The sequence below is a fragment of the Poeciliopsis prolifica genome, unplaced genomic scaffold, assembly GCF_027474105.1.
Source record: "Poeciliopsis prolifica strain line A6 unplaced genomic scaffold, Auburn_PproV2 SCAFFOLD142, whole genome shotgun sequence".
NCBI classification, from domain to species: Eukaryota; Metazoa; Chordata; class Actinopteri; order Cyprinodontiformes; family Poeciliidae; genus Poeciliopsis; species Poeciliopsis prolifica.
This window is the reverse complement of record NW_026562517.1, coordinates 478,545-498,238: the sequence shown is the minus strand read 5'-3', so window position 1 is coordinate 498,238 and position 19,694 is coordinate 478,545. Positions and strand designations below refer to the sequence as shown.

Below are 19,694 nucleotides of genomic sequence, written 5' to 3'. Positions count from 1 at the left end.
AACATTTGTTGGAGATATAGTCCAAACCCAACAGGAAGTGGGCCATTTTGGTTCAAAGCCTTCGCCGCCATTTTGTCTCTTATAAACATGTTGTATCTGTGCAAACTCCTCTGACAGCTTTTGAGATGCAGGCTTTTATTGGCTGTGTGGTCTCAGAAGTTTGGGAAATTGGCAAACAATCCTTAAATAATGCCGTGTGAACCAGACCGAAAACTCACAAGCTCTACTCCTCTCATCTCTTCTTGACCACTGCCCTAAAGCTCTCTGACTCTGGTCACTATGGTAACGTTGACATATTCCTTCAAATTAAGATGCAGATGCGCCACAAACACGAACGTTTGACTTTTGTGGAAATTTTAACTCACGATAACGACTGATAGAGTCCTGAGATTGTTTCCCCTATCTGGGAGACAATGACACCCAAAGTGTTGCTGATGCTCAGGGTTCTTGGTCTCTATGTAGTGAAGCAGTTTGAAGCTTCATTGCCTCATCAACGAGTCGGTCAGCATATCATGCAGAGCGGCCTTGGAATGTGGGAATCACCTACTGGGATAAATCAATTCTCCTCTCTCTTCTCTTTTCCCCTTTGCAATGACATTTTCCAAAGAAATCTGATTTGTTTCTGACTGAAGACGTAACCGAGAGAATCCAGTTAAAGAATTTTCAAAATAAAATATCCTCCAGACTCAAATAATACATAAAAAATGGAAATATTTAATTATTTCTTGCGCGGCAAGAGAGCCCAATAGCATTACATTTTAATTTGACTCCACTGCACCCCCTGGATCATTGCAACAGTTATATCTCCTTAATTGAATAACCGATTCGCACCAGATTTTTTTGCACATGATCAGAGATAACTGCTCAACACATTGGTGCGCACACTGCCTACTGGACCAGTGCTCGAATTTCTCATGGGCATTGATCAAGGCGAGTGGGAGCCATTGCCAGAGTGGGGCTGACCTGTTTTTTATTGAAAAAAATGTAACAAGCTTTTACTGCTTGACCTTTTTTCTGTTTTGTAAAAATAAGTTATGGTTTGACTTTACTGTTCTTAAAACTAACTGCCTAAAATAAATTAAGAGTGGTTTAAATTGGATAGATTTGTTTAGTTAATCCAGCGAAACATACACAATTTCAATTACTTATCTCAGTTGTGTCAACTGGTTCCACTAAACTAGGTAAACTAGGTTGCAGAGTGCTGGCCAGGAGTACGACTTCCGACTGAGTTCTGGTGCGGGGATGCTGGCGCTTTCCTGTGTTTTCTTTTAATTGGACCGGAACGGAAGGGGGCGTGGCACGCCGAGGAGTGGAGCGGTGTTGGAGCGCCGTGTGGCCGGCTGTGGACAAACAAGAGTGTGCGCTGCACATAGGTCACCTCCACGAACAAGATAATAAGCGGAGCCCAACCTGTGGCCTTCAACTGGTGACTTTTATTGAACACTGGATTTTATAAAGAAGAACAGCTTTTATTGTGCCACTACTTGTGAACTTTTCTATTAAAATACCTTGCACCTGACTGCTCTGCTGTTTGGGTTTTTTTGAGTTGTTTGCTCCCCCTTGTGTTGAAGACAGAGTGTGGGCCACTTTGGCCTCAGATATGCACAAACTAATATTCTGATCAGAAGGTTCGATATGTGTTCGTCCTATGTATTGGTAGCTCTTTTTAAAGCTTTTTGTACTCCACTGTACACAGCCCATCTGCAGAGACTATACCAAAAAAAATCAACCTGCAGAAACTTGATGTGACATACAATGATGTCATGAGGCTACTTCTCAAAGTGCCTTGATGGAGAAGTGCTAGCCATATGTTTGTACATAATGCTGTACTCACATGTGCAGCTGTAATCAGGAATCTTATGTACAAATGTAGGTGTAGGTTATCTGTCTCATGCAATAATATCATTCCAATTTTAGTAAACCCTGCACTTAGTACGGTGAGATTTTCAACAAGATTGCATAGTCCCTGGCGACATCATTTATTTGTTACTCAGTGAATAATTGTCATAATTTGCAGTAGTAGATGGTGGGGTAGATGCAATGGACCCAGATTGAAGTGAGGAAAATTATGATTTAATGATAAATAACAACAAAATACACAATCCAGGAAGCACAGGTGAGCAGAGGCAAGGAACTCAGATGCTGGTAGCAACTGGAAACAATGGAGAGACGTGATACGAACAAACACAGTATAGACAAAGACCTGACAAGGAACAAGAGACACAGGTGGATTTAAATACACAGAGGGTAATCAGGGAACAATCAAGATGTAGACGGGACAACACAGAGACTCAACTGAACACATAAACATGAATAAACACACAGAAAACCCAAATCCTCGCAATGATTTTATGTTTTGTGTTTATTTTCATCTTGTATTTTTTTCCTATTTCTTATGTTGTTTGTTTTATCTATTATGGACCTTATGTGTCTGTAATAAAGATATGATTATGAGGATGATTAAAGGAACTTCAGTCTAAAGTTTGGATTTTCTTAACTGATTTTATTTCTCTTTACTTAAATGATTATGTTGAAAGTAAATGTGTGACACTCTTTAGATTTAATTAACTAGGTTTAGTGGAACCAGTTGCCTTAGTTGAGTAAGTTCAACATTTTATTTTTTAGAGTGCTCTCTTGCCTCTAAGGGTTTCTTAGGTTTTCTTTCAGCCTTTGTCCTGCTTCTTTCCGAAGCCAATCAACTGTTGGGTTGATGCTGTAGACCTCTTCCTCCTTACTCTAAAAAAAGATTTACTTGGTCTCTCGATGCCAGTTGCTAGTTTTCTTAAAGTTTCCTGAACTTTATGTAACTGTACAGAAAATCTTACTTTGTGTTGTCATTGATGTCAGTCTGTATGTAGAGCATCTCTATCAAGGACGTGTAGAAGAGGCTGTTTTCATTGAGGATGTCGCCGATCATCCTCAAAGCGCCACGGCTCAGGTTGCCCTCCTTCACCAAAAATTCCTGCACATCACAAGCCATTACTGTATGTTATGTTTGGAAGCCAGGATGAGGTAGAATAACTCTCAACTTGCTCAGCAAGTTGAGAATAAATGCTCAGGAGTGCAGTCACATCAGATATTTCTTTCCTCCAACTTGTCTTTTCTTCTTCTCTCTACAATCAGTACTATTCTCACACACTACACAGTCATAGACACAACACTGTAGTTTGTGTTTCATTTAACATTCCCACATTGCTCCAACGTATTAATACCTTTACTGTGAAGGAGTCATATTTATTCAGCATTCCACTGCAGCCCAATGTCTTTAGGTCATCCCTCACCTGGACACAGATCACAAGCCATCCACTGAACACATCAGCCATAACAAGCACACCAATATCATTTTTCAGTCCTCTGAATGTCCACAGACCTTCCAGAGTGTCTGACTGAAGAGTTCAGCAGCTGACTTTCCCTTCTCTCTGTCATGCAAACTGTAGTTGAGCACGCTGGGATTGTTTTCTACGGTGTAGGTTTTGTGTAGCCCTCCATTTACCAAGTAGAAGGTGTTGATGTCATCTTGGATGAAGGAATTCAGTGGGATTTTCAATTTGGAGATAAAGGAAAGTAGAATCCTGTGATATAAAAAGAATGGGATCAATTTTTGTCCATGATGAAGAAATTTTCAACATTCTTTTAAGTTATAGAAGATTTGAAAAAAATCAGTGGTAAAATGGTATTAGTTGACATTAGTTACCTACTCAGTAACTATAATCAGGTGAAAGTGAAAAGAAAATACTTCCTTTCTGAATTCTGTGGTTCAACTGTGTCTTTATTCACTAAACAAAGATAAAGCCGAAATGAAAAGTTACAAGACACTAAGTGCATGAAGAGGAAATTGTCTTTTTTTCATGCTTACTGTCACTTTCTTTGAATATTGTCATGTTCGATTCTAGTTTTCTTGCACACATGCAGAACACCACACGGAATAGATAATCAGTAAAAAATGATTTATTGTATATTCAGGAAATAGAAAACAGCTTCGGGGGGAACGGCTCTCGGGGAATGCGCCACACTAAGGAGACAACAGAGAGATGGTAAGTTCAAGTGGCTTTGGAAACGAGAGTGAGAGGATGAAAAAATGAAACTCGCCATTTCAAGAAAGGCACCTGGAGGAGGAGATCAACGAGAGAAATTACTCGAAGGGTTTACAAGCGAGCAGCTAAGAGCTTATGATGAAGGCTCTGACTACCATTGCTGGCAACACTCAGGCATCAACGAACTGGCAGTCAGCTCCTCTTGAGCTCCAGAGATGATGAGGAGACACAGAACAGGTGTCTAGGACATCGCCGGAAACAGCACTCTCTGGCGCTATCTGGTGGATGGGTGGTGAATAGTCAAGAAAAAGAAACCCAGAACGAAAAACCCAAACCCCAGTTCCCATCAGTACCCCCCCTCCGAGTAATTTCTCTCGTTGCCACCTGGCGGACAAGATGAACTACAAGAAAGAGAGCCACGGTAATCAGTAATAAGGGATGGGTCCAAGATGAATGAACCGGGGACCAAGGAATGGTCCTCCGGAACGTAGCCCTCCCAGTTGACAAGGTACTGCCAACCGCAATCTCGCCAACGGGAGTCCACGATCTGGCAGACAGAATAGGCTGGATGACCATCTATGTCTCGGGCAGGAGTAGGGGCTCGGAAGGAAGGCACAGACTGCTGGTCTGTACGGGCTTAATCTGTAAGACGTGGAAGGTGGGATGGATGCGGATGGTTGAGGGGAGGCGGAGACAAACTGCAGACGGGCTGATTACAGATGTGATCAGCCTGTCACATCTGTAAAACCTTGGTTCACTGTCTCCAATGAACTTAGGAAACAGTTTCTTGGACATGGATTTTAATGGGATGTTGCGTGAAGATAACCATACTTTCTGACCTGGAGTGAAGATGGGAGCCGGGATGCTTTTCCGATCGGCCTGGCATTTGTTTTGTCCTGCTGTGTGGTTCAGGGCACGGACCGTACTATTCCAAACCCTCTGGCAACAACGTATGTGATGTTGCATGGAGGTCACAGAAATGTCTTTCTCCTCAAAGAAGAGAAGCGGGGGTTGGTATCCTAAGGAAACTTCAAATGGGGAAAAACCAGTGGCAGTGGATACATGACTGTTATGAACATGTTCTACCCATGGTAGGAACTGAATCCAGTTGGACGGGTTAGTAGATGTGAAGCATGAATCCAATTCTTGATTCATGCGCTCTGTCTGGCCATTCGTCTGGGGGTGAAAACCTGAAGTTAGAGAGACCTTAGCACCAAGTGCTGAACAAAAACTCCTCCAAACCTGGGAGATGAACTGAGGTCCATGGTCAGACAGGATCTCCTGTGAGATACCATGCAAATGGAAAATGTGTTTCACGAGCAACTGGGTGGTCTGAGATGCATTGGGTAACTTCCTGAGAGGAACCAAGTGGCAGGCTTTTGATAAATGAGTATGGTTTTCATACCTTTGGAAGTAGGTAAGTCAGTGATGAAATCTATCGAGATGTGGGACCAGGGATGGTTGGGAGTATGTAGAGGTTGGAGGAGGCCTGATGGAGGCCGTTTGGATGGCTTATTCCTAGAACAAATGGAGCAGGCTAAAATACATTGACATCCTTATGTATGGATGGCCACCGAACCTGCGGTTAATGAGGGCAATAGTGCGGCCTATACCCGGGTGTGCAAAAAATTTGGAAGTGTGAATCCACTGAATAAATTGGGCTCTGGGGTGGGTTCAGACCTTTGGGCTTTTTTAATTAAATCCTAACCCTCAATCTCCCAGATAACTGTAGCTATGGTACAATTGGGGAGAAGAATAGTGGCAGGAATCTCATCAGTGTCGTCTGGGGAGTGGACGTGGGACAAAGCGTCGGGTTTGATGCTGCGAGAACCAGGACAAAAGGAAATTGTTAGGTTGAATCTAGAGAAAAAAAGTGACCACCGGGAATGACGGGGATTGAGCCTCTTAGCAGACTGGAAATAGGATAAGGTTTTGTGATTGATCTAAATCAGTACTGGATGTTCCGCACCCTCCAGCCAATGCTGCCACTCCTCCAAGGCCAACTTTATGGCCAGCAGTTCACGGATGCCCACATCATAGTTACGCTCTGAGGGGGACAGACTACGGGAGAAAAAAAGCAAACGGGTGAGTTTTGTTATCTGAGGCAGAAACTTTGGACAGCACGGCCCCTACCTGAGAATCAGAAGCATCAACCTCAACAATAAATTGCTTTGTGGGGTCTGGTTGGACTAGCATTGGTGCTCTGGAAAAAAGATTCTTGAGTTTCGTAAATGCTTCATCTGCTTCTGGGGTCCAACTGAAATTGATCTTAGATGACATTAAGGCTGTTAACGGTAATGCTGTCTGACTATAATTACGGATAAATCTGCGATAGAAGTTAGCGAAACCAAGAGACCTCTGGGTGGTGGTTTCCACGTCTCGGGGATGGGCCAGTCCAAGACTGCCTTGATTTTCTCCTCTGTGGGCTTTACCTGTCCGCCTTCCAGAATTAATCCTAGGAAGGAAACAGATGCTTTGTGGAACTCACATTTTTCCGCTTTCACAAAAAGTTTATTTTCCAGTAAGCGTTGGAGAATGAGTTGGACATGTTGTCTGTGTTCTGCAAGGTACTTAGAATAAATGAGAATGTCATCCAAGTACACAAAAACATTCAGAAAATCTCTCAGAACGTCATTGACAAGGGCTTGAAAAAAATGCTGGAGCGTTCGATAAACCAAAGGTCGTGACAAAATTCTCGAAGTCACCAATAAGTGTCTTGAACATCGTCTTCCACTCATCCCCCTGACAAGTATGGAGTTGGTGATAAGCATTTCTGAGATCTAATTTAGAAAAAATGGTGGCACCATGGTTCAAAAGCAGAAGACAACAGTGGCGGGGGACACTTGTTTTTCACAGTGATCTGGTTCAACCCATGATAGTCAATGCAAGGGCGGAGAGAACCGTCCTTTTTGCCCACGAAAAAAAATCCTGCCCCTAGTGGAGAGGAGGACGGGCGAATTATGCCGGCAGCTAACGAGTCGTTAATGTACTTCTCTATTGTTTCGCGTTCTGGTCGGGAAATATTGTAAAAGCTGCTGGAAGGAAGGGGTGCCCCAGGAAAGAGGTCAATAGCCCAATCATAGGGTGTATGAGGAGGAAGGGAGAGAGCTTTGGACTTGCTGAAAACTGGGACTAAATCATGATATTCAGGTGGATCTGGGGAGAGATCGGGAGGGTCTGCTTGTTGCGGCTTTAGGAACTGCTGAACATAGACAGGACGAGTGACAGGGGGTGGATCATGACTCGACATGATGGTTTGCCCAGTTAATATGAGGATTATGTCGTTGAAGTCAATTGAAACCGAGGATTAAAGAGGAGTTGCCAGAAGGAAAAACAAAGAAAGAAATGAGTTCTCTTTGATTTCTGGAAATGACTAATCGTATTGGTTTACTTCGGTGGGTGATTTGAGGGAGTGTCTGACCGTTGATACCTCTGACTCGAAGAGAAGCGAGAAGAGGAATGGACGTAGGCAATTTTGGCACTATCACGGACGAAGCTTTGCGTTGAGTGATTGAATATTATGGAACATTGTAAAATGAAACCTTTACACTTGTCCATGTCCCCAGAGAAATCTTTCCAGCATCGGTGGGCGTATCTCAGAAAAACGTGGTACGGGCTGGAGGATCTGGATCCGGGCTGGTGCTGGAGCTGGAGACTGTGAAACAGAGTTTTGCAAAAAAAAATTCATTAATTCGTTCAGACGCCGATTGGTCTCTATTTGACGGGTATTAAGTTCCTGGAGAGCTGATTCATGGGATTGTAATAGTGACTGTTGTTCAGAAAGTGTTCTCTTAATGGCATCTGCTGGGCTGAGATTTTGGCCTGAGTGTTCTGTCATTTTCTGCGACAGACTGGCGACTTGTCCAGGGTGACCGCGCCTCTCGCCCGGAACGCAGCTGGAGATAAGACACCAGCACCTCCCGACTCCGTTAGGGAGAAGGGTGCTCAGAAAATGGATGGATGGATGTTCTGTCATTTTCGATTCTAGTTTTCTTGCCCACATGCAGAACACCACAGGGAACAGATAGTCAGTAAAAAATGATTTATTGTATATTCAGGAAATAGAAAACAGCTCCGGGGGGAACAGCTCTCGGGGAATGGACTTCTCTTACTTGCAGAGTAGATGGTGAAGGTCCAGGAGGGTTTTAACTGTTGGGTCGAGGTTAGTTAGTCTATGGGTTCCAGCTTTCAGAGGATCTAGCTTGGTCAAGCTGATCTGGAAGGTGATGACGAAGCTGTGGTGGAAGACGGAAAGGTAAGTTCTGGCAGCCGGAGACAGAGGAGCATTCCGTCTGCCACATGGCATTTCCAGGGGGAGGTGCAGGAACTCGGGCAATCAGGGGGTAATCTCCACGGCGTCAGAAGCAAATAAGTTCCTTAAAACCAGGGGGAAACAATCCTTTCACGAAGGAACTCGGCATCTCGAGGAAGGCACCTGGAGGAGGAGCTCAGCAAGAGAAATCAAGCGAGCAGCTAAGAGTTTATGCTGGAGGCTCTGGCAACACTCAGGCATTGACAAACTGGCAGTCAGCTCCTCTTGAGCTCCAGAGATGATGAGGAGACAGAGTAGGTGTGTAGGAGATTGGCATGCCCGCCGGGAAACAGCGGTCTCTGACGCTATCTGGTGGATGGGTGGTGAATAGCCGAGAAAAAGGAAGCCAGTACGAAAAACCCAAACTCCGGTTTTAGGAGCATTGATATTCTCCATAAACAAATGTTACATTTATATATTTGTTAAAATATTAACATTCAATAAAAAAAAACAGCGCTAACAAATTTTCTTGGGGACAATAAACATGCTGACTGAGGCCTGTAAAGTGTGATATGAAGCACTTGCTCTATTTTTTTATTTTTTTTCTAAATTCTGTACAATATAAATTTTGTCAGCCAATTTAATCTTTGAATGATAATCAAAGTATTAACTGTTTTCCATCTGGGAATAATCTTTCTCACTACAAAATGATGGATTTCAACTGGTTTGGAAATGACCTTATGACCTCTGACCATGTAAAACCAATTTCCTTCTTTGAGTTCATTGTCTCTATCTTGGTACAGAAAAATCTATTAGCAAACTCTAAAGCTTCTTGTTTTAACAGAACCTTTTTAATGCTCAGCTAGTAAAGAGCCTCTTCTCACTGCTTCTTCCCCTGTGCAATCACTCATAAGGGTTGAATTCACTAAGAAACATGTCAAATCATATTAGAATCCTATGTAGACAAGGTAAACCTTTTATTCTGATGCATAAAACCTTAGAATTTATTTTTTAACCTCACATCAATTCACTACTCACTGATGGAAGCTTGGGATCCTCATGGCTCCCACCTCCGCGTACCAGCCTTCTCTTCTGTTTCTGAAGGTTTCCACCCGTCCTCCGATTCGCTCACTAGCTTCTATTATGGTCACCTTTTTAATACATAGACAGGGAAACATAATCATCACCATGGAAACATCATCCACTGCCACCCTATTTACACTTATAAAGGTCAGTGCCAACCTTGACATCTGGAGACTGGCCCCCCACAAGACTAACATATAACAGAACCAAGTCATTATTGTACAGTTTTTGGAGTCGTTGTAATCCACCCAAATACAGAAAGAAGAAAAACAATACTGAGTGTATATAAAAGAATATATATATATATATATATATATATATATATATATATATATATATAGCCCATTATCGTGTGAAAACGGGCTATATATATGTATATATATATAGCCCGTTTTCTCCCTCTTTAAAAGTCTAGTTCTGCCACTGTCTTTCTCCACCCATCCAACCTTATGTCCTGCATCTTCTAAGACTTTGGCAGCAGTCAGTCCAGCCATGCCCCCGCCGATGACTGCCACGTGTCGAGGCATCCTGGCAGCTGGGAGTCCATCCGTCACAATGTCCAGGAGCTCTCTGTAGTCAGTGTCCTGGAGACACTCGTAGAGAGGGTCTGCTATGATCCCGCTGGCTGCCAAAACCACAACTCCCACTAGAACCAGTGGAACTGACAAATAGAGACAAAAACAACTCAAACCCCTTTCACTCTGTTTTCCTTCATTTACAGAGTACAAAGTGAGGAGTTGTCACCAAGGTCACATTAAAACTAACAAAAACTGAAACCCAAATCCTAACCCTACCATTTTCTTTTTTTTTTTAATCATATCTTTATTGTTTCCCAAGAAAGTATCCACTACATCACAGTGGGCATTTACGTCTCCAAATTAACTTCGACATTTGAAATAAGATATACAAGTAAACCATTGCCTCACAACAGTAACATCAAAGTGTAACTGCACTTCCCTGAGAGGGATTTTAAAGTGATTACAAAGAAAGAAAGAGTAAAAAACAAAACAAAACAAAACAAAAAAAAGAAAACAAAAGAAAAAAAGAAAAAAAAACATACAAAACAAAAAAATTATCTACGAAGTATAGCTATCGTTGGAGAGTGGATTGGCAAGAACGTCCACCAGGCCAACAGGTCAGGTCTTTCAAAATAAAATCAGGTCTCTTAGGCTGGACATAGTTCACCCATAACTGCCACCAGTGATCCAATTGTTCAGTCCTGTGACTGAGAGAGGCTGTTATTTTTTCCATTTTATATATATTAAATGTTATATCCATCCAGTCATTTAAAGTAGATTTATCGTGTGATAACCATTTTTTTGTAATATTTTTTTTTAACTTGTTAAAAATATAGCCATCAAATATTTGTTTCTTTTCGTGGCTTCTTGAGGAATTATTCCACAATACATGAACTTGAACTCTAAGGGAATGTCCTGCTTAAAAATATCTTGTAGGGCCTTATTAATCTCTTTCCAATATTCTTTTATAATTGGGCATTCCCAGAAGATGTGGTAATAACCCTACCATTTTCATAAACTAAAATATATAAAAAAGTGAATTAATGAGGAAAAATTATAACTCGAACCATATTGTGCATTTAGAAACCTAAAAAAAACATACAAAAATTACATAATGACCTTTGTGTTTGTGTTTATGAATTAGTTTACTAGCCTTTTGAATAGTTTTATTGAATTTCCCCCCGACACAACCAGTGTATGTTAGCTGCAAATAAATTACAGTACTCCATCCTCCTGCTGGCAGCAGTCAGTCTGTTACATCACAGAAAAGGTTCATAGAAAACACTAGACAACCATTGTTCAATAATATTTCAATACATTTACTGAAAATTATTATTTTTTGTTAAGTATCCGAATTGATGTATACATAATTACAATACAATTCTTTGACTTTTTGAATTCTGCAACTAAAAATGATCCAAAGTATAAAAAAACTAAAAAAAAAAAAAAACAATATTTAGCTGATAACAGCAAAATCAGTAAAGTCACTCTAAAAACTTATTTAAATGAACTGAATTAGTTAAACAAAAAGTCACAGCAAAATAAAATTAAACGAGAACTAAAAACCCCAAACTATTATAACTGTAGTTGCGATATATATGTTGTCACCTTCTTGAAATACTGGCCTATGTCATTTTTTGTGAAAAGTAATTTTAGAAAAAAAAGAATCATCACCTCTGTCTTTCCAAAAAAAAAAAAAAGAAAAGACGAAAAAGAAAAGAAACACTTTTGGCAAAGAATGGCTTAGGCCATTATTTTAGGAAGGTGACAATATGCAACTGTAAAACCTACCGTACTTGCACACAGCCATGTGAGGCATCATCTGGAGAGCAGAACTCCACAGTTTGGACCTCCTCCCTCTGCTGTGTGTGATGACACTCAGAGAGGAAACAGAAACCTAACAAACACAAGCCTGATTTAGGTTTGCAGAGATGCTATCAAGCTAAATGAACAACTGAGTGTTTCATTGAAGTAGATATTAATAAACACACACACACACACACACACACACACACACACACACACACACACACACACACACACACACACACACACACACACACACACACACACACACACACACACACACACACACACACACACACACAATATGATACAAAACCTGATAATGTTTTCATTTTTCCAATGGATATTAAAAATATAAATATTTTCTCTTCCAAGCTACATTCACTCACCTCTGTCAAAGGAAATGTATGGTAAGTAGTTGGAGCCCTGGGCATGACGGAGCAGCAATGACCCCGAGGCTAAAGTATCAGAACGGTGAAGCTGACTGGGAAACTTGAGGAGCACAGTGTGTGTCGAGCTGCACACAAGGTCATTTTATGATGGTTCCCTCAGGTCTTCCAGAAATATTTTCCCACACCGGCTCAAGAGTCAACCACACTGAACAAATCAGATTAGTGAGGGAACACAAGTCATCAGCACACCTCATTTCCTCCATCTTCCCTCATTTCAGGATCTGACCCGAAAGTGCTCCTTCAGATGTGTCCAATAAATACTCCAGCTCAACTTTTAGACGCCCCCATTTCTTCAAATGGGTCAGTTCATAAAGACTGCTAGAAATATAAATTGGTGCTTACTTACCAGAGAGAGAATGTGAGACTAGATTCACCCACTTCTCTGCTTGTCCTCCACAGAGCTGGAAACACATGGTCTTTGAAAGAAAATGAAAGCAAAAGCAGGGTTGAAGTTTCATTTTCCTGACTTCAGACCTAAAAAAAACACAAAACAAGTAAATGCTGGGAATTTTCTTATGAGCAGTCATGGGGAAAATAAAGTACACCTTCCTTCCATTCCAAGATTTGACTTGTCTATGTAATTAAAATGATCTGGTAATGACCTATAAAATTATTTATATCTAATATCAGCTGTGCTTCTTGCTAGATAATTTAATTATGTCCTTATTTTTAAACTTTTTATACTGGACAAAAATTAGGTATAATAATAATAATAAAAAACCAAAAGATACAGTCAAAAAAGTACACCCATGATTCAGTAGCTAGAAGAAACATAATTAATCCTTAATCCTGGGAGGGTTACTGTTGAAACGATTACTTCGATACTTCCGCTGCCCCCAGGAAGTAGCAGTATTTTATTCTAGGTGTTTTGTGCAAAATTCTGTTCCCCTGTGAAAATTTAGCAACTCGCTAACTGGCTTTTGTCAGGCAATTTAGGCTACAAAACATATGACAACAAAAGTTATCAGAGCTTAAATGTGGCAATATTCTTTTAACTGCTACTTGCATCTATTGAAGGGGAATTTGATTCCCTCTCATAACTTTGGCAAATAAAGAGCAAGAAGAGAGGATTAACCCCTTAACCTGCACCGGAACGCCTGTGTGCTGTTTTTCCATTTTTCCGGGGCTGAGATTTAAGGGTTTAAGCTCTGCCGGTGTCCATTATGACGCTTTTTTTGGACAGCCCATAGCCCCCCCTTTTGATTGACACCACATTTGACCAATAACATAATGAAATGGCTTTTTTCAAGCCAATGAAATCCAGAGATCAATTTAAGCTTGTTGTGACATGCCTGTATTCTTTCTGGAATATTTCTGACTGGTCAACTCAGAGACGAAATCTTGAGCCACCGATGTGTATCCAACACATGTCCTGTCATAAGGACGTTGGTATTTTGGGGTTTGTTTTGACATGAATCCACCAGCTCCATGCATAATCCCAAGCAATGTGTGCATCTTTGCTGTGTCAAAGTCAGACTTTATGCACCCTCATGCAAAACGGTGTTTATAGGACTTTTTCCTCACCAGCAGAGAAACACGTTAGAACGTGTCAAAACTGAATGTTTCTTCAGCAGAACTTCACAATTTATGGAAGTGGATGATTATGGCTGTAAGAACGCTCACACATTTTGGATATATTGGAATACTGGAAGCTTTTAGTCGTCCGCTGCTTCAGTCAGAGTGAAGTGGGTAGAGTGAGGGAATAGGTTTGGGTACTGTTAGAAGGGTGGGAGGGCAAAGACGGAGGGGAACTCAGGGGAAATTGAAGGAGAAAAGTGTGTGTGAGGGGGGCTAGCATACTTGTGTGTACTGGGGAAGAGGGAACAAACAGTGTATTACAAGAAGGGGGAGGAGGACTGGCTGCAGATAATCTCCCCCGAGATTCTCAGTTACAGTCATTAGAAGTTTGGATATTACATATTGTCCAATTAAAACCATATTGGAGACTCCAAATTGAGACTCCAAAGGGCACACTTGGAGTGCCATTTGGAGGATGTATTTTTGTTAATCCTCAAAATTAAACAACTAAATAAATATAAAAATAAAATTTCTGCTATTGTACAACAATGCCAGTTTAAACTTTGAACTATTTGCAAAAACACACAGTGCTTTGTGCAACATTAAAACATAGAACTGCAATTATATCAATCAGAACACTTCTCTTCAGTATATCTGACAGTTTCTGGTGGTGCAACCCTGTGCTGCCTTCAGGAGAATAGGACATATCATCCATAAAATTTCAGACACATGGCATTACTGTGCAAATCAGTGCTTTCAGTGGAAAAACAAAAGTTAGAGATCCTTTTAGTGCCATTCAAATATGCGACAGAACTATGGATAATATTTTTCAATAGATCTGTCTATTTATTTATAAATTAATAGTTTTAATGCACGGAAATTACAAAGAACAAAGAAATTACAAAGAACATTAGGACTGGTTCTTAATCCAGTCCTAATGAAGGATTTCAAAGATTTTCAAAGATCCTCTCTTCCATACTTAACAACCTCATAACATTAAAACTGACGTGGAAAATAATTTTGATGAACTAAATATATAAAATAAAATCTAATTAAAACCATATTTAAGTGGCAATTTCCTTATAAGAAACTTAGCATGTTTTTGTGCTTCTTAATACTAGATGTGTTCTCAACAAACTCATGGCACTTCGACGATATTATTTTACCTTTATATAAAAACAGTGTCTGTTTGTTCTTGCCATACATCCGCCTGTTTTAGTCATTGCTGGAAAGGCCTTGTAATACTAGTTTATTCTGCATTTAGTTTACTTTCTTAGTGAACTTTTGCATTTTGTTCTTCTTGCATTTCCATTTAGTTTCCTTTGATCAGTATTATTCTCTTGGTTCATTGTTGTGTCCTTTTTATTTTTACTTTGCTTCCCGTTTTTATTGACGCTCACCTGTCATGTTCCGTGTTTTTCTGTCATGTTTATTTGAGTTTTCTGTGTCCTGAGTCTCCTCCTTGTCCTGTCTTCCCTTTGATTGTTCCCAGGTGTGTCTTGTTCCCCCGATTACCCTCAGTGTATTTAGTCCCTCCTGTGTCCTTTGTTCCTCGTCGGGTCCTTGTCGTAAGTCGTTGTTGTTTTTGTTGCACTGTGTTGCCGTCAATTATTATCCGCCTGTAAGACCAGTTGCTACCGGTGATGAGCCCTGGCTTCCGCTCAGCTCTGCTGCCCGGCCGTCGACTTCATTGACTGTTTTCTGGACTGTTTGTGCATTAAATATTCACTACTCACTTTACCTGGGCCTCCAGCGTCTGCCTCACCACCAGCACCTCACCAACACATGACATCACCATCTTCACTCATCACGCCATTCATCTGCTGCACCTAATCATCATGTGTTTCACCTGATCTGCCCTCTTATAAGCTCTTGATTTGTCACTGCTCAATGAGAATCAGCGTCAGATTCTAAGTCCTAATTCACATCCAGTTTGTTGCCATGTTCCAGTTCTCCTGTGGTCTGTTGAGTTTTGTGCAACATAGGCGTTTTTTTTGGGGGTTGTTTTTTGCTTTTACCCCATAAGGTGCAATGCTGTCGAGGAGCGTGTCAACGAGGAAAGACAGACTGACTTAAACCTATTACAACAATGGGTTGTAATAGGTTTACAATAGGTTAAAAAATAAAAATTCCCTTCTCAGCCACCGCAGGTGGTTCTCATCCTCTGAGCTCGGGTCCTCTACCAGAGGTTATATAGATATAGATCTATATATAGATCTATATATCCTCGGGTCCTCTACCAGAGGTTATATAGATATCAATCAATCAATCAATCAATCAAATTTTATTTGTATAGCACATTTCAGCTACAAGGCATTTCAAAGTGCTTTACATCATAAACACAAAACACAAAGGCATGCAACATAGAATAAAATACCAAGGTTTTTTTTTTTTTTTTTTTCCCTTTCTTCCCTCTTTTTTCCCTTTCTTCCCCCTTCCCTTTGACACGGAATTTAAGCGCCTGTTACCGCCGGACTCCGCCGTCCGTTTAACCACGGGTATTCGCCGGGCCCCGTTGCCCACAACAGGAAAAAAATAAAATAAAAATTACCTACATATCCACAAAATCAAATCCATACATATTACATTTCAAATGCAACTCTAAACAGGTGCGTTTTTACTTGAGATTTGAAGGAAGTCAGGGTTTCCGCTGTTTTACAGTTTTCTGGAAGTTTGTTCCAAATTTTTGGTCCATAGATGCTGAAAGCTGTTTCTCCTCTTTTGGTTCTGGTTCTGGGGATGCAGAGCAGAACCAGAACCAGAACCTGAGAGTCTGGAAGGTTGATACAACAACAGCAGATCTTTAATGTATTGTGGTGCTAAACCATTCAGTGATTTATAACTAACAACAGTATTTTAAAATCTATTCTTTGAGCTACAGGAAGCCAGTGGAGGGACTTTAAAACTGCTGTTATGTCTCTATTTTCCTGGTTCTAGTGAGAACAGGAGCAGCTTCTGGATCAGCTGCAGCTGTTTGATTGACTTGTTGGACATGCCTGTGAAGACACTGTTGCAATAATCAATGCGACTAAAGACAAACGCATGAATGAGTTTCTCTAGATCTGGCTGAGACATTAGTCCTCTAATCCTGGAGATGTTCTTCAGGTGATAGAAGGCCGATTTTGTTACTGTCTTTATGTGGCTCTGGAGGTTCAAGTCCGAGTCCATCACTACTCCCAGGTTTCGGGCCTGATCGCTAGGTTTTAGTTGTAATAACTGAAGCTGTGCATTGACTCTAGATCGTTCCTCTTTAGGTCCAAAAATAATGACTTCAGTTTTGTTTCTGTTCAGCTGGAGAAAGTTTTGGCACATCCACACATTGATCTGCTCTAAACATTTATTCAGTGATTGGATGGGGTCAGAGTCACCTGGTGACATCGTAGTGTAGAGTGTGTGTCATCCGCATAGTTATGGTAGCTAATATTATTTCCTGTTATGACCTGAGCTAGTGGGAGAATATAAATATTGAATAAGAGGGGTCCTAGGATTGAACCTTGGGCTACCCCACATGTGACTTTTGACCTCTTTGATGAGAAGTTTCCAATTGAAACAAAGAAATCCCTGTTCTTTATGTAGGATTCAAACCAGTCGAGCACCGAACCAGAGAGTCCAACCCAACTTTCAAGTCGATTCAGTAATATGTCATGGTCGACAGTGTCAAAAGTTGCATTGAGATCCAACAGAACCAGCACTGTGGTTCTCCCACAGTCCGTATTTATATGGATATCATTGAATACTTTGACTAGACCAGTCTCCATGCTGTGGTGAGCACGAAAACCAGATTAGAAAGAGTCAAAGCAGTTGGTCATCATGAGGAAACTATTTAATTGTTTACACACAGTTTTTTCAATAACTTTGCTGATGAATGGGAGGTCAGAGGTCAGAGGTCGGCCTGTAATTCTGCAGTAGTGATTTGTCCAGGTTGTTCTTTTTTAAGGGTGGTTTGATAACTGCTGTTTTCAAACACCTGATGTAAGCGATGAGTTACTATTTGGATCAGATCAGTAACAATAACAGGCAGGACTTTCTTAAAGAATGTGTGGATAGGACATCCAGACAGCAGGAGCTTGAACTTAACTGACTTATAATTTCTTCTAGGGTTTTATAATGAAGTAGTTGAAATTGGGTCATTTTTTCTGTGTTTGTTTTGTTTTGGTACAGCAATGGTTCTGGCTTTGAAGTTGATGTGCAGATTAATCCTCTGATTTTTTGGATTTTCTCTGAAAAGAAATCAGAAAACTTATTACAGGCAGCATTAGATTGGAATTCAGGTGGAAACGTCACAGGAGGGTTTGTGAGCCTCTCAACTGTTGCAAATAAAGTTCGAGCATTATTGATGTTTTTGTTTATGACATCTGCAAAGAAAGCCTCCCTTCCATGTTTTAGTGTTGAGTGATAGTTACGTAGTTTTTCTTTGTAGATGTCGTGATGAACGTGAAGTTGAGTTTTAAGCCATTGTCGTTCTGCCCTGCGACAGAGTTCTCTTGCAGACCGAACTATTTGTGCATTTCTCCATGGAGATTTCTTTCTACCAGTCAGAACCTTTACTTTAATTGGGGCAATGGAATCAATGATATATGAAACTTTGGACTGAAAGTCATCTAACAACTGACCTACATCATTACAGCTTAAGGGTGAGGAGGAAGAGTAGATTTGATTAAATGTTTTCTGTGAAAGAACGTTTTGTGACAGCAGCTGTTTGTCCAAGTTGGTCAAGAATAAAGAACTTTCAAATAACAGCAAAGTGATCTGACAGGGCGACATCAGTTACAGAGACATTGGAAATATTCACACCCTTACTGATAACCATGTCCAGTGTGTGTCCTTGAGTGTGTGTTGCTTGTTTGACATGTTGTGTTAAACCAAAATGTTCTAAAATATCAGAGAGGTTTTTTGCTCCTCTGTTTTCGGGTTTGTCCACATGAATGTTAAAATCACCAACAATTATTAAACAATCATAATCAATGCATATGAGAGAAAGAAGATCATTCAAGTCAGTAAAGAAATTTTCCACATATGCTGGAGTTTTGTATAAAGTTAGTGTCAAAGTTCGTTTGAAGCCTTTAACCTGAATTCCAAGATACTCAAAAGATGTGAAATGACCGAAAGAAATTTTACTACAGTTTATGGTATTTTTAAATATAGAAGCCACGCCTCCTCCTTTTTTATGTTTTCTATTCTCACTTAAAAAATATAGATATAGATCTATATATAGATCTATATATCCTCGGGTCCTCTACCAGAGGTTATATAGATATAGATCTATATATAGATCTATATATCCTCTGAGCCTCTACCAGAGGCCTGGGAGCTTGAGGGTCCTGCAGTATCTTGGCTGTGCCAAGGACTGCACATTTCTGGACTGAGATGTCTGATGTTGTTCCTGGGATCTGTTGTAGCCACTGCTCCAGTTTGGGGGTTACTGCCCCGAGGGCCCCGATGACCACAGGCACCTCTGTGGTCTTCACCTTCCAGGCCCTCTCCAGTTCCTCCCTGAGGCCCTGGTATTTCTCCAGTTTCTCGTGCTCCTTTTTTCTGATGTTGCAATCACTTGGTATTGCTACATCTACCACAACGGCTTTCCTCTGTTGTTTATCCACTACGACAATGTCTGGTTGGTTCACCATTACCATTTTCTCTGTCTGGATCTGGAAGTCCCACAGGATCTTAGCTCTGGTGTTCTCCACCACCTTTGGGGGTGTTTCCCACTTTGATCTCGGGGTTTCCAGTCCATATTCTGCACAGATGTTTCTGTACACTATGCCTGCCACTTGGTTATGTCGTTCCATGTACGCTTTCCCTGCCAGTATCTTGCACCCTGCTGTGATGTGCTGGACTGTCTCAGGGGCCTCCTTGCACAACCTACACCTTGGGTCTTGTCTGGTGTGGTAGATCTGGGCCTCTATTGCTCTGGTGTTTAGGGCCTGTTCCTGGGCGGCCAGGATGAGGGCCTCTGTGCTGTCCTTGAGTCCAGCTTTTTCCAGCCATTGGTAGGATTTGCTGATATCAGCCACTTGGGTTATTTGCTGGT

At 41.0% G+C, this 19,694-nt stretch overlaps 1 protein-coding gene across 1 annotated transcript in view; it reads right to left on the bottom strand.

The window, feature by feature from the left end:
- Positions 1-19,694, bottom strand: part of il4i1 (interleukin 4 induced 1) — a 95,324-nt gene that overhangs the window by 2,088 nt on the left and 73,542 nt on the right. Inside the window, exons 4-11 of the mRNA XM_055025304.1 lie at positions 12,492-12,619; positions 12,083-12,210; positions 11,679-11,784; positions 9,816-10,030; positions 9,325-9,437; positions 3,371-3,572; positions 3,213-3,281; positions 2,826-2,962 (exon numbers count right to left, since the gene is read on the bottom strand). Of these exons, the coding sequence (XP_054881279.1) occupies positions 2,826-2,962; positions 3,213-3,281; positions 3,371-3,572; positions 9,325-9,437; positions 9,816-10,030; positions 11,679-11,784; positions 12,083-12,127 (887 nt within the window). The 5' untranslated portion in view covers positions 12,128-12,210; positions 12,492-12,619. The remainder of the gene's footprint in view (positions 1-2,825; positions 2,963-3,212; positions 3,282-3,370; positions 3,573-9,324; positions 9,438-9,815; positions 10,031-11,678; positions 11,785-12,082; positions 12,211-12,491; positions 12,620-19,694) is intronic.